The sequence below is a fragment of the Pantherophis guttatus genome, chromosome 2 (genome assembly GCF_059756535.1).
Source record: "Pantherophis guttatus breed Tessera chromosome 2, ASM5975653v1, whole genome shotgun sequence".
Taxonomy (NCBI): Eukaryota; Metazoa; Chordata; class Lepidosauria; order Squamata; family Colubridae; genus Pantherophis; species Pantherophis guttatus.
The window spans coordinates 98659962-98674834 of record NC_142064.1 but is presented as its reverse complement, the minus strand read 5'-3'; the positions used below and the strand labels follow the sequence as shown (position 1 = coordinate 98674834).

General features: G+C 38.5%; 1 protein-coding gene across 2 annotated transcripts in view; it reads left to right on the top strand.

The window, feature by feature from the left end:
* The window catches only part of B4GALT1 (beta-1,4-galactosyltransferase 1), a 63214-nt gene that overhangs the window by 23887 nt on the left and 24454 nt on the right, over positions 1 to 14873 (top strand). For both annotated transcript variants that reach the window (XM_034410825.3, XM_034410826.3), the window contains exon 2: positions 7186 to 7421. In XM_034410825.3, coding sequence (XP_034266716.1) covers positions 7186 to 7421 — 236 coding nt within the window. The remainder of the gene's footprint in view (positions 1 to 7185; positions 7422 to 14873) is intronic.

The following is a 14873-nucleotide window of genomic DNA, read 5'->3' as shown; positions in this document are numbered from 1 at the left end:
TGTATGAATTCACAATCTCTATATTGGGTGCGGTTCTTGATGACATGGCAGTGACTAAGACAGTGGAGATGCAGTAGGTATGGCTTTCTCTGATTGGGCAACCCAACTAAGTATCTGCTTGTTAGTATCTGCTTGAATGAGTAGCTCATATCCCACACGAGAATGTGTCACAATCTGAAGCTGATTAGAAGGAGGCAAGACCAAAGCAAAGAACCATGCAGAAGTGTGGGTGTGCACATGTGCATGATAATCTCCCTGTAACCTTGCTTTGAGTTTGTGGGAATCTATTTAATTTTGCTGGTTTCATTTGACATATCATGTGAAAAGCCAAATGACTATAATATATTTGAATGCAGTTTTGACCAGTACAGAATGGAGTAATCCAATCATAACATTGCCAAAGCTAGAATTAACTGCGGCTGGGTCCCTCCTATCCCTTATTTTAATAAGATTGGGGCAGGTCCATGTTTAAAATCTCCAGTCTTCCACCGCCAGGTCTCATTTTTCTTAAGAAGAATAAACGTTGCCCTTTCTCAGACTTCCTGGAGCCTTTTGCTACATGATCTTGTTCCAGCTATTCTGAGCTGCTAATCTAATGTGGAAAGAGGATGGGATTGTGCATGTGTATTTGTGTTAGAGAGTGTGCTGAAACCAGGCAAATGGCTTGTGTTAGTGATCCCATTTGCTTTGTAGTTTTGATGTGGAAGCATTTGGAGGGGCATAGTTTCAGTGGGTGAGCCAAACCCAAAAGAGGTTTTGTTTTGCATGTGGTTAGTGCTGAAAGTTTTTCTTTAAAAGAGGGAGGGGGGAAACCTCCCATGGCAGTTAACAAGGTGATTTAAGAATGACTGTAATAAATTTCCACTTCTAAATGGCAATGTATTTATTGCTGGGTTGAGGTTTGTGGATTACAATTAGGCAAATTCATTACCGTCTGCCGAGTTGAATTTTATTTATGTCACAGCTTTGATTTTAATTCCATGATAAGAGAACAAAGGCAGTGTGGAGTTCCTAGACAGTATCTCATCCAGGAATTTTCCATATAGATTCCCTGTTACACTACTACAGATAGGATTATAAATACAAGCTTGTCCTAAATAGTCATTGTGGCTGTATAATAAAAAAGAATCCCTAAAGGGGTAAAAAAAAATAATCCAGTTTAGTTTAGAAAAGTTTGATAGTAGATCGACTGAAGATGTAATTTCTGTACATTGCTTTTAACAAGTCTGATTTATGCTTATAGTACCTAAGGGCTGGTGTGGATATGATATTGACTCAGCCTTCCATCCTTCCGAGGTGGGTAAAATGAGGACCCAGATTGCTGGGGGCAACATGCTGACTCTGTAAACAGCTTAGACTGTAAAGCACTGTAAAGCGGTATATCAGTCTAAGTGCTACTGCTATCTTAACTATGATTAAGGACTCCATTACAGATCTGTAATGTATCATAATATATTATGTTACAGATCTCTTACCAGAAACACTTTTTGAATTATGAGATTGCAACATGCAAATACCTTTTAAGGCACAAATGTTACCTTTGAAAAATAAACCTTCTGTGTTAGATGCATCTATTAGTTTGTCTTGAGTACCAACCTGACTATGAAAATCATAATCATCAGTGCCTCATAACCAAATCTTCCTAAAGCCTTGTAATATGTTGACCACTGTACAGACATGGCCAAGTTTCAGTCATTGAAAGAAAGAATAAAAAGCTTTATATAGTTTCCATGGTGTGCCAAGATGCTCTCACCAAGCTTAGAAATATAGCAAGAGCTCTGAAAGATCTGGGAACAAAGAATCTTTGGAGTAGGTGGCACACAAACGTATAAGTAAAGTAAGTTTTAAAACAAAACCGTGATGAATATCTTGGGGGTAGGGCCGATCTGCAAAATAGGTCTTTTATGTATTGCTGATGCTACATTCAGTTTCACTACAGTATTCAGGAGACCAATGGAAAAAAGTGAGCACATGGAACCTTGAGACAATTTCTTTAATCTAGGACATTGATGTCAAACTTGCAGTGTCATATTGCTGTCTCATGATGTTTTGCGACATTTTTCCCATTTGTGGAGCTGGGGTGGGCGTGGCCTGCACATGAAGCATCCGGCCTGTGGGCTGCCAGTTTGACACCCCTGATCTAGGATGTCAAATCCCACCCCCCCACCCCGTCTTCCTTCTAACCAGCAGTATAGGGAATATGCTCAAGTTACTGGTCTAGATCCAATTCCCCACCCTGCTCAATGAAGTGGATGATGAGAGAAGTCCAGAATTAGCAATGGCTGAGGGAAGGTGATGTGCCCAAAGTGTAGGACACAAGCCCCAGACCAAGAGCAATGGAAGGTGGGTGCCAACAAAATAGAATTTTAAACTAAAATGATGTAAGAAATAAAGTGTTGCAATATTTTCAGGATCAGACTCAATAATAATAATAAGAGTTAGAGGTTTAAATATATTTCTCTTTAATTATAATAGGCATTCTATATTCACTGAATATTCACAGATAGAAGCGAAGAAAATGGTGAAGGTGGCTCCTTATATATACAAAGGGTGGAGCCAAGAGTGGGAGTGGTGAATTATGAATACATAGAGAGTCAAAGAATAAGTTAACCCCTGATATCCCATATATACATTATTTACACATTAGGGAATAAGGCATTTACATCTGACAAATCCCCCTCTAAATGCCGGTTCGCTATACAACACCAATTACATTCAGATTCAGGACAATATAAGACATACAATTTGGAAGTTAAGTATTTGTGCTGTTTAGAAGGTAAAGGCTTCGTCAATATGTCAGCTAATTGTTCAGAGGTATCACAATGCATTGCTTTGATAAATCCATCTTGAGACAATTGTCTCACATGCTTAAATTTTATATCTATATGCCTGGATCTTTGTCCAATGGCATCGGATCTAGATATTTCAATGGCTGCTTTATTGTCTTCATGCATAACAAAAGGCAAAGCAGGTTTTTTCCAAACATCTGAAATTAAATCATTAAACCATACAAGGTTATTTGCAGCTTTGGATAAACAAACATATTCCGCTTCTGTGGTTGAAGTGGCTACCAGTTCTTGTTTACCAGTGTACCAGTAAACTGGACAGTCATTTAACAGAAAAATATAACCAGAAGTACTTTTTCTGCATGATATATCTCCAGCCCAATCCGCATCTGCGTAACATGTAAGTTTTGGTTCTTTATTATCACTAGGTTCTAATACTAGGCAAAAGTCTAATGTACTTTTCAGGTATCTTAAAATTCTTTTGACAGCTTCCCAGTGATACATTGTTGGTTTGCTAACGTGCCTTGATAATAAATTGAGTGGTAATGCAATATCTGGCCTGGTCCAATTAGATATATAAAGAAGTGAACCTATGACTGATCTATAAAATGTATTATCCTTGAATTCAGGGGAAGATTCATCAGTATTTCTAAGGAAATCAGTTTGCATAGGAGTGTCACAGGGTTTGGCATTGTTTAAATTGCATTTGTTTAGAAGTTCAATAATCTTATCTTTCTGAGTAAGTTTGAATCCCCTTCTAGTTTTGTTAATTTGTACACCAAGGTATTTGTTTACTTTACCTAGAGATTTCAACGAGAAATGTTCATTTAGCTTGTTTACAAAGATTTCTCTTCTCTCTTTGTGTTTTCCTATATATAAAATATCATCTACATAAATCAATACAAATTCAATGTGATCATCACTCTTTTTGACAAAGAAACAGTTATCAGCAGTGGTAGCGTTGAAATCCATGGTCTTAAGTACTTTTACCAAGCAATCGTACCATCTTTTGCCAGATTGCTTTAATCCGTATAGACTCTTGTTCAATAGCCAAATTTCATTTTTATTAGTGTATTGACTGTGAGGTGCTCTTACATATATTTCCTTATCTAGTTTTGCGTGTAGATACGCAGTCTGTATGTCATATTGAAATACATCAAGATTGAGTGCGGATGCTACTACTAGAGCTGTTTTTAGTTTAGTAGATTTACATACTGAGCATTCCAAATAATTTTCACAATTTTTAATTTTGACACCTTCTGCGTGTTCAGTCATTTTTTGTACTACAGGAAAACTTGCATGTCCTAACTTCCTATGTAAGATGTGAGCACACTCGTCATGAATTGGTTTACCTATTTTTGGTTTCTTCTCATTGTGTGTATCTGTGTGATCATGAGATATTTTACATTCATCATTGTCACTGTTACTAATATTTTCATCATCTGCCTCAATACAATCTTCCATATTTGAATCAATGTTATGTAACCATCTTTCTTTTGTTATCAGATAGGGTAGGCCTCCTTTAATCATCACAGTGCCTACATTTGTTTTATTCTTCTCTAAATTTGCTTTTCCCTTTGAGAAAACTATATTGATGTCAGAATCTCTGCTTAGTTTTATGGCACTTAGTATGTTATGAGGTATTTCTGGTATTAACAATACCCCCTCTATTTTTCCTAGACCAGGCAAGGTCACATTCCCTCTGCCTAATACTTGAACTTTTTCTTGATTAGCTACCTTTATTACAAACTTATCTTCTGTAAATGAAGACAATATATTTTTGTTATTAGTGGTGTGATTAGTTGCCCCAGAATCAATAAGCCAATTATTGTTCTCATTTTGTTGCGTTTTAGTGCTGTCTTGTTTATTTAGTCCATTCAGTGAACCAGATTTTCTCTCTTTTGAATTTTCTCTGCCCCCTCTACTTTCTCTGTAATTTGGTGGGCTTCTATATTTATGTCTATCTGTTGAAGACTGTCTATAATTGTATTTATTCCTATATTCTGACCTATGTCTTTCCTTTGAAATTTTGGGACAATCTCTTCTATTGTGTTCCCTGGACCCACAATTGTGGCATTTAATAGTTTCATTATATTTTTCTTGGAAAGCTACCTTCCTAAAAGATTTGTGTTCTGTGTGATTGCTATAACGATTTTTTCTTGAATTGTCTTCTGCTATCAATTTGTTAGATAGACTTTCTATTGATAAATATCCTAGATTGATGGTGTCTAAGTGTGACATAAAACTATCCCATGATGAATCAAGTGAGTTGATAATAACACTTTTCATTGTTTGATCTGAAATCACTTCCCCCCTCAAATGCAGCTCAGCTCTTATTTTGTTTAAAGATATTAAATGCTCACTTATGGAAACCCCTGGTTTTACTCTGGAAGAAAAGAAATCCTTAGACATTCTTGTGGTGGTAGCTACACTATCGCTGTGAAACAAATTAAACATGCATTGAATTATTTCTGAAACAGATTTGGTTTGATGCTATGATACATTGCAGGAGACACGCTAGATATTATTAAGAAAAATGCCTTATGGTGTAAACAATCTATTTTTAAAGTCCAAGGTCTTCTTGGGGGACTAGTGATAAAAAATAGTAAATTTTCTTTCATAAAGACAACCTGGAGCTGTTGATACCATTCTTGCAAATTAATGCCATCAACCCTAAGTTTTGGGAAGTCACTGGGTAAGTTACCCACATTATTTTGTCCATTACTTACAACCTGAGGTAGTCCGTGGTCTCGCAAGTGTAGGAAATTGCAAAACGGCATAGGGATGCTCGCAACGAGTCTGCGCGGTTCTCTGGCCAGTTCAAGTCTTTCCGGACCGTCTACGTAGTTTCGCACATGCGCGTTGTTCATTTCTTCTTTGGCGTCGTCGTGGAAGGTTCTCTCCATTGTAGCTCGCTCGCTCCGCTCCTCTTCAGACGAGTCGGTCTCTGGCTCGGTCTTAGGAGTTCTGATGGCGGCGACTGTTCTTCTCTTTCTTTTGGGTGCGTTGGCACTTGCTTCGGTCTGCGGTGTAGGGCGGAATCGACATGGCTCTCTGGGCTCGGGCGTCGTCGCTCTCGAAGTCAGGATGGGAGCGTGCAGGTCTTGAAGTATCGGCTTGTTCGCTTGCTTCTTCGTTGGCGCTTTGGAAATTTTTAATTTTGGCCCAAATGCAGCAAAAAGCGTCTTCATTGCCGACTTTACTTGGGATTTCGTTAAGTCGTCTTCACTTTCTGATTCTGGCTCTTCCGAAGAGTTTGAATCCTCCTTTTTACTTTCGTAGTCTGATAACGTTTTTCGCGCCAGAAATTTTGAACTGAGCATTTTGATTGGCTCTGCTTCGCTCACTTTGGAGGCTTGTTGAAACCAAGATGGCTGCCATTCAAAATTTCGCGCGGGATCACATTTTTTCTTTTTCATAACGACTTTCTCTGTAGTCATATCACTCACAGTTTTTTGGTCTTTGGGTTTCTCTTTAGCGATGTTTTTCTCTCTCGCTGCTCCGCTGTTCTTCAGCATTTCTTGGAGGTTCGCGATGAGGCTTTCATCATTCTTCTGGCTTTTTAATAACTTCAATATCTCTGACCTGAGTTCGTTATTTTCTATTTCGATTTCCTCCTGGCCATCATTTTCATTTATTAATTCTTCTTCTTCAGTGGTGTATTCTCCGGGTTCTCTTGAAATCGCGTTTGTGGATTCGTTGATTATTTCTTGTTCAGTTTCTATTTCTTTGCTGTAGGCCCTGGTGTTGGGCCTATCTTTCTTAGACATTTTTAGGTATTTATTGAGTCAATTAACCATCCTCTGCTACCAGTTTGTTGCAATATTTTCAGGATCAGACTCAATAATAATAATAAGAGTTAGAGGTTTAAATATATTTCTCTTTAATTATAATAGGCATTCTATATTCACTGAATATTCACAGATAGAAGCGAAGAAAATGGTGAAGGTGGCTCCTTATATATACAAAGGGTGGAGCCAAGAGTGGGAGTGGTGAATTATGAATACATTAAGAGTCAAAGAATAAGTTAACCCCTGATATCCCATATATACATTATTTACACATTAGGGAATAAGGCATTTACATCTGACATAAAGATTGTATCTTGACTTTTGACAGGCGGGATACCTATGAGAATAATGTTAATCCTTTTGCTTAGATACTACCCTTCTATAGTAAAAATTCTAGAGATGTAACACTTAGGAAGCCAAAATGAGATTTCTGAAATATGTTTTGAGTTTTGCACATAACACCTTCATAAACATAGCTAGAATGAACCTTGGCGCCTACTGTAGTTTTTAGATTCTTTTAAAGTCTTGCAATGACTCTCAAAGAGTCACCTGCCACCCATAACCTTATTTGATCTGATCCTGTTTTGTTTTGTTTTTTCTCCTCCCAGTTGGTCCACTGCATGTGGAGTTTTCACAAGTTGTGAATCTGAAGAATGTGGAGAAAGAAAATCCAGAACTCAGGGAAGGAGGCCGCTATACACCAAAGGACTGCAAAGCACTTCAGAAAGTGGCAATTATTATCCCTTTCAGAAATCGAGATGAACACTTGAAATACTGGTTGTTTTACCTGCATCCAATCCTGCAAAGGCAGCAGCTCGATTATGGTATCTATGTGATTAATCAGGTAAGAGTTGCAGTACTGAAGAGATTGGTGCACATACGAAAGAGGTATGTGTGTGCTGTTGGTTTCTTTTGGGTATGTTTTTGTACTGCATAGTGATGAAATAAGCTTAATCTTTTGAAAGATCCTTGCTTTGCCTGCTGTAACAAAATCAATAACAGTTGCTTATTATTATTTTTTTTTCTAAACTGTATGCCCTGCATTCCTGGCTTACGAAAGCAGCTAACTGCCTTTAAAAATGAACCAAGTACAATAGAAAAACATTACAACACTATAAGCCAAAGCTTTTATAAGAACTTCAAAGTAGATTACAAAAAAAAACAAAAAAAAACAAACCCAACCCCAATCTTTTACGTCTGCCAATGGTCTACAAATCAGGCCAAAGCATCGAAAGCGAGGTCCTCGAACTACATCTGAACCTCCAATAATAAAGCCATAAAGAGATGGCGTTACAGTTATTTCTGTTGTTGAATATTTAATATAGTAAATTGACTTGTTAGCTTGTTAACCTATAAAGAACTATAATGAATAACTCTCATAGTGAGTTAACTTATTCTTATAGAATTAAAATAATCATGGGGGCCTGTCATATTTTGCCTGAGTAGAAATAGTAAAGTTACAGAATTCTATAAAAATCCAGAGATTCATGGAGCAGTACTAAGTTGTGGCCTATGATACCTCAAGATGTTTTTGATTAATGAAGATTTTTTTCATATCATATCTTTATTCTCAGACATCAGTTCTTAGAATATCTTTCTTTGGGTGAATTTCCTTCTTTCTGTATTATTAGTCCTATTGAGATGCCTTGGTTCACCTGCCAGAGAGAATACATTTTTATCTTTGTGATATTCAAAGAAGACAATTAATCCCTTCCCCCTTTTGACTTCTTTCTTTTAGGGCATATTGCATAGGAAAATACGTTATTGTAAGGTTGTGAGGGTAAAAGGCATATAGGAAATTTGGAGTATATATAATATACTCTGACATAGACAAAGAAAGTTGATTTTTTTTTAGAAAAGTTACCCAGATTCAATTCCTGGTAGGTCTAGGAGCTTTAGATTAGTGACTTGCAGAGTGTAGGTTTCATACTTTTCTGCTCTTACTGTTAGCCCTGGGCACCAAAGAAGCTGATGCCAGACCTCAACACATTATTTTTAGTTTATGTCTTATGGCACAGAGGTGGGTTTCAGCAGGTTCTGACTAGTTCTGGAGAACCGGTAGTGGAAATTTTGAGTAGTTCGGAGAACAGGTAGTAAAAATTCTGATTGGCCCCGCACCCATCTATTCTCTGCCTCCCAAGTCCCAGCTGATCAGGAGGAAATGGGGATTTTGCAGTAACTTTCCCCCTGGAGTGGGGTGGGAATGGAGATTTTACAGTATCCTTCCCTTGCCACCCCCAAGCCATGCCATGCCCACCAAGCCACACCCACAGAACCGGTAGTAAAAATTTTTGAAACCCACCAGTGTTATGGCATCCATATGGCTTGTATTATAACCACCTTTCTTGTATTAACACAATATCCATATCAGAGCACATGGCTACAAACAGTAAGAAATGCAGTAAGAGAGTCATGGCCAATTCTTCTGATAAATAATGAGTGTATTTACACCACTAAAACAATCCACAAGTGGCGTATCCTCCCATAATGTGAAACCACAAGTCATGGGGAACTTGCAAAGTTTAATCTGTTTGCATAAAGGTTCTAGGGGGTTTTCTTGTTTTGTGAGCCTTCAGGATGTGATTCTCATGTGCCAGTTTCATAGGTTGTGAAGTTTGCCAGTTTCATAGATTATGCACAGCTGCATGATGTGCTTAGTAATACCTGATTCTCAAGGAGGAACTAGTAGTTCTACATTCTCTGTGTGGGTAGAGACTGCATCAATTAAACACCCTAGTTTAGATGTGATTTCAGTCAAGATGTTCTGAATTTGTATCAGTCTAGAGCCCAGGTTAAATTTATTTTTGCCACTCCACTGTTATATGCAAAAAGGTTGAGCATATTTTGTAAATTGGCTTACGAAACAATTGGTGGGAATAATCTGTTTTCTTTCAGGCCTAGACTAGCCTATTTAACATTGCTTGCTGGCATCCTAATATCTATGTCTTGAGCCTTCACAGTGATGGGGTTGGTTTTGGTACCTGACAGGTCAGAAAAACCTCATAAATTGTCCCTCTCTTTGCCTCGGAATAATATGTCTCACATACAGACTTGTAAAATGCTGCCCTGGGACACTCTGCTTGAATCACCTAATATGAGGACTTTTAAAAGGCAGATAACACTCCATAAAGTTTGGGAATCATTGTGTTATCATCCTCTTCCTATATATGCTGTGGCTCCAATTTTATATCTGAGCAAACTTTGCTAATAGTTTCTATTAATGGCTTAACCAGAAGGCAACCATTGTACTTAGTTGGAATTGACTACTTAAACTATCTTTTTAAATCTTCATGTTTTCTTTTGCAACCTAGGATGGGATATGGTCATTTAATTGCAATATTTTAATGGCTGGAAGTAGCCCAGCTATCCTCAATCTGATCCTTTTCAGATGTTTTTGACAACAAAGGCCTGCATTCATTGCTTAATTAAAACATTTGTGTGTTGGAGTTTATCACATCTGAAAGGCCCAGATAGGAGAAACTGGGCTGAGTTGACATGGGTCTCAGGTGTGCTAGTGCTTCCTCCATTGCTACTCAAAGGCCACATAAAAATGATTGAGTGCCATGAACTAATTTTGTCAATGGAAATATTCAGCTTGATTAACTTTATTATGGCAGGATGTTTTGAGAGTTGGGTTTTTTTTGTTTTTTTTTTAGATATCCAACCAGTTAAATATGCAACAAACACTGTTGGCCATGATTCGTAAATTATCCAGATGGTGGTGGGGTTTTGCAAGAATTGTATATCTGCAGGTTTTTTTTAAAAAAAAGTCTTTCTTTACTTTCTTGACAATTGCTTTTCTCTTTTTTTCTCCTCCTTGTCTGTCCTTCCTTTGCATCTATTCTTCCTTCTCTTTTCCCCCTTTCCTTTCTAAGGGGGAAATCTTCCCTTTTTCTTATTAAACCTGTCCTATAGCAAAGCAATCACTGAAGCACCAAGAATTTCTGTGTGAATGATTCTTACTACATCTGCGTCCTTCTGTGTTCTGCATCTCATAGGAAAAAATAAGAGAGGGAAGAAATGCTGCTCCTCCTCCTGCTTCCATGGTAACGTCCCACCTCTTACCTTTCAGTACAAAACAAACTGCCCTCAAATCCCTTGCACTGACTTTGGAAACATCTGAAATGTGTTACATAGAAACCCAGCCTGAAATGAGGGTAGAGAAAAGTGAGAATTTGTAAGAAGGCTCTTTGAGCAAGGTAGGGAGAGGCATGTCAATCCCCATTTTCTTGGAACTGGAATGTATTTTCACCAATCTTTGCTAAGTATATTACTTCTCTATAGTTCCTTTGCATCCTACTTGAGGAATCTGTACTTCGGACCTGATTTTTGCTTAAAAAAAATGCATTATAAAATGCTTCAGCTTTTTTCAGGGGAGCTCTTTCTCAAGATTTCCAAAAAAAACTCTGGTATGTTTGCCTAGAATCATTTTGCATTGCTTTTGCAAGGTTTTTATCTGCACAGAGCACAGGTTGAATGTCATCACAAATGGAGAGGTAGGGCATGCCCTTTATGCCATCTAACACATCTCTGTGCTGCACATGGTGGAGAAATCATTAATAAAGCACAGGTTACCTTATGGAATAGTTGCTCCCTTCCTGTTGGTCTGTTCATTGAAACTGGAACATCGAACCTTGGTAACCTTTAAGACTGTTGGCTGGGGAATTCTAGGAGTTGAAGTTCCCAAGTTTTAAAGTTGCCAAGGTTGGACACCCCTGCATTAGATAGTCTTGGATACAATGCTGCAAGTTGTTGAGTTTCTTAGAGCCCAGAGAAGAAGTTGCCTAAGTTACCATCGTGGAAATAGCACAACTACTCTCCTTGGTCTCACTAGTCTAGGAAATCTGCGCTTGTTACCACTTCCTAATCCAATAACACTCGAAAGAAACACGAATTCCACTGCAAGACCAAGCAGGGTGGGAAGCTTCCAACTTAAGAGTTCGAGCAAGAGAACAGTCACAATCCAAAGCCTGATCTGAGTCTCTAAGCTCATAGCGCCAATTTGGGCTGTTTGTTGCTTGGAGGTAAGATTTGTGCCAGATTGTTAATGGATGCCAGCTGTTTGACTTGTTGCAACTTAGGAGAGCTTTGTGTGGGATTGGCTCACTTCATGGAGGCAGCAGGGTTTGTTTCTGCAGACCTGACAGAAACCTACAGCTGCTGCTTCAGGCAGAAATCCAGCTGGCTTGTCAAACTGGCCGGTAATTAGTTTGCAGCCTCTTCTTTGACAAACACCATGGGGAAGGAGCAAAGGGTGTCCTCAAGTTGTGTCAGGACAATGGTTCTTGTCAATCTTGTGCTTTCTGTCTGACAATAGCTTGAATTATAGAACTGAAAAAATCAAGTGGGGTGGACTATTGGAACAGCTTTTCTTCAGAACTGGTGCAGATTGAGAATAATCTGAGGTTCCTGAAGTAGGTTATAATGTGAAAGGAAGGAAAAGGACAATACTGTATGAACCTTTAAATATATATTCATATGCAAGCCTTATAGTTTAGTGGAGTTTCCTCTATGGCAATGTTATTGCAGCCTAAGAATTTGAAAAAAGTTTGAAAGATCCCCGTTCTCTGAGAGAAAGAAGCATTCAATTTATTTCATTATGGATCATTTACTTAGATAACATATCTTATATGAAGTACATCCTTTATTCAAGCAAACTTACACATATATTTGTCCCCTGAGACCAAATTCCAAATACTTGCTGCTATGTTTATATCTTGCCACTCTGTTATTTTAAGGATTTTATAGAGTGACTGCTATGTATTCTATTTTTGGGTACAAATGGCAAAGAGAGAAAGCTGGGGGGGAGAGAAAGCATCCTTTTCTTAATGTCCCAAACTCATGTGGGATAAAAAACGATGCTTAGATCACAATTTTATAAGGCAAAGTGGAAAATACGGTGAAGAATTGGCATAATTGTTGAATAGAACATTCTGGAAAAAAAATTCATCTCCCTGTGTGCCCTGCCCCCCCCTTAGTATACAGAATTGGAAACTATTTTTTTTCCTCTCTCCCCATCCCCCTTCCTGTGTCTTTGAAAGCTGTAAACAGATGGCTTTTACTACATGGTTAATGGACTATATTGCAAATGGATTGTGTAATGGATACTGCTGGACATCAGTTGTCCAAAATGCAACAGGAAGTCCTTCCTTTTAAAACTACATGCTCCAGAGCTGCTATTTTCCTGTCACGCCTGTTACGTTCTGATTTTAGTCTGCCAGTTCCTGCTATGCTGGGGCCCCTTCTGCACGTTGCTTCCAAATGGATAGTTTTCTTCCTGGGTTCCAAATTTTTCTACCTTCCTTGACTGATAGCCAAATGAGACATGAAGTAGTAGACCAGGATGTGGGAGACTGCCAGACTGCTAAATTAGAAGATGCAATTAGGGGATGCAATTTGAAAGGAAGACAGAGTAGGCAGAGTAAAGAGATAGAAACCTTCCCCTCTATTTACCACTTCTTACCGTTAGTGGGTTTCAGTTTTGGCCGCTACCGGTTTGCTTGCGAGTGCACTTGTGCACGTATTGCTTCTGCGCATGCACAGAAGCTTCTGCTCATGTGCAGAGATGTCCGCCAGGTGGGTGGAGCCTCCCACCGCCACCACTACCGGTTCTCCCGATCTGGGACAAACCAGTAGCAACCCACCACAGCTTCTTATCCCCTTCTCCATTCTTCTTCTCTTCCAAGTGAGATTCCCAACCGTCTTTGCTATAAAGATAAGAAATAATGGCAAAATGGTGTGTAGAGGGAGGGCTGTGCTTGCTCCCCAGGTCCATCTATGGTTCCAATCACAATTTGGCTATTTTAGCTACTTAGCAGACATTTAAACTCCCAGGCTTTAGTTTGTCTTGATTCTTCTGCAACAGTGACACTTTCTGTGTTTTCAATGGATGCATAGATACAAAAGATAATATCTATGCATGCTAGTAATGATTCGGGCCTCACTTTTACTTGCAGTGTGGGTCAACATGGGAATTGGTTAGCTGCAACTTGTGAGAATAAGTGATAGGATGGGATTGGAGGGATAAAATAGGTGTTTTCCCCCAGGTCAGGTAATGGTCTGGCAGCCTCTACCTTCTTGCCTTGAGTTGAATCAGTGCTTTTTGCTCAAACTTGTGGGGTAGACTTTTTCATGTACTGATACGGTATACCTGAAACTTTTGCAATGCAAAAATGTGCTGCATTATGCAGGGCCAGTAAATTCCATGGCAAATAAGGAAATACTGTAATTCCTTGAAGATTAGGTGTTTGTACTAGTCCCATGGTTAAGGGGATGGACCAGAATAACTCCAAGGTCCTTTCCAACCCTATGATTCTTTGGTTTTCAATTTGTCTTAAAGAGCTGATACATCTGTGTCCTTCGCAAAAGGATACTCTGGGCTGAAATAGATTCCGTACGTGTTCTCTTGCTTCAACTGAGCCAGAATCCAAATGCATTTGATCTTGCAACACAAAGCAAGCATGTGTTTTACAAAAGGGATACATACTGTGGTTTTGTTTTTTTTACCTCTGCATCAAATAGAAAACGATGTAAAGATAAATTTTGACTCAGATGTTGGAATATTTCTTCTCTTCTAAGATGAAGGCCAGAACAGGAGCCTTAAAGTCATCCATCACTGTTCCTCTATTTCCAATCATATTTTTGCACTAGGTCAGGGATGCCCGCAGCCCGGATGCGTCACAGGCTGACCATGCCCACCCAGTTTAGTAAAGGGGGAAAAAGTCATGCTATGTCACATGACGACAATGTGACGCCGTGAGTTTGATACCTCTGCAGTAACTGGTTTTGGTTTCCTGATTTGCTTCCTATGCTTTGGTGGCTGAAAGTAGAGGGTGTAGGAGGTATTTACTGTAGGTATCAGCACACACCGGTAAATGGGAAGCAATTTCTTGATCTTTTAATGAATATATTCCATGCTATTTTTTTTAAAGTTGAAAGTATGACCCAATATACACTGTAAAATTTTTTACAAATCTAGTTATCTACCCTATTTACCAATTTAAGTATTAAATAACCTATTATTTGATTAAATCGCTCAAATGACATTCTCCAATTTCCAGTGCTTTGCAAAATAAGATTTTATGCATCAGATTATAGTTGGAGGATGGAGTATCAAATACCTTTGCAATATTTTTTTCCAGATTGGCAAGAATTTAAACTTGAGGGTGTTGTTATCCCATATTCATTTTCCAGTTATTCTTTATTGGAGGTATAATATGTCCTAATTTCCACTCCTAATTGTTCAGAACCAAATTACACAATAAAGTGCATTATTGTTTTGCTCACACTGGTTTGA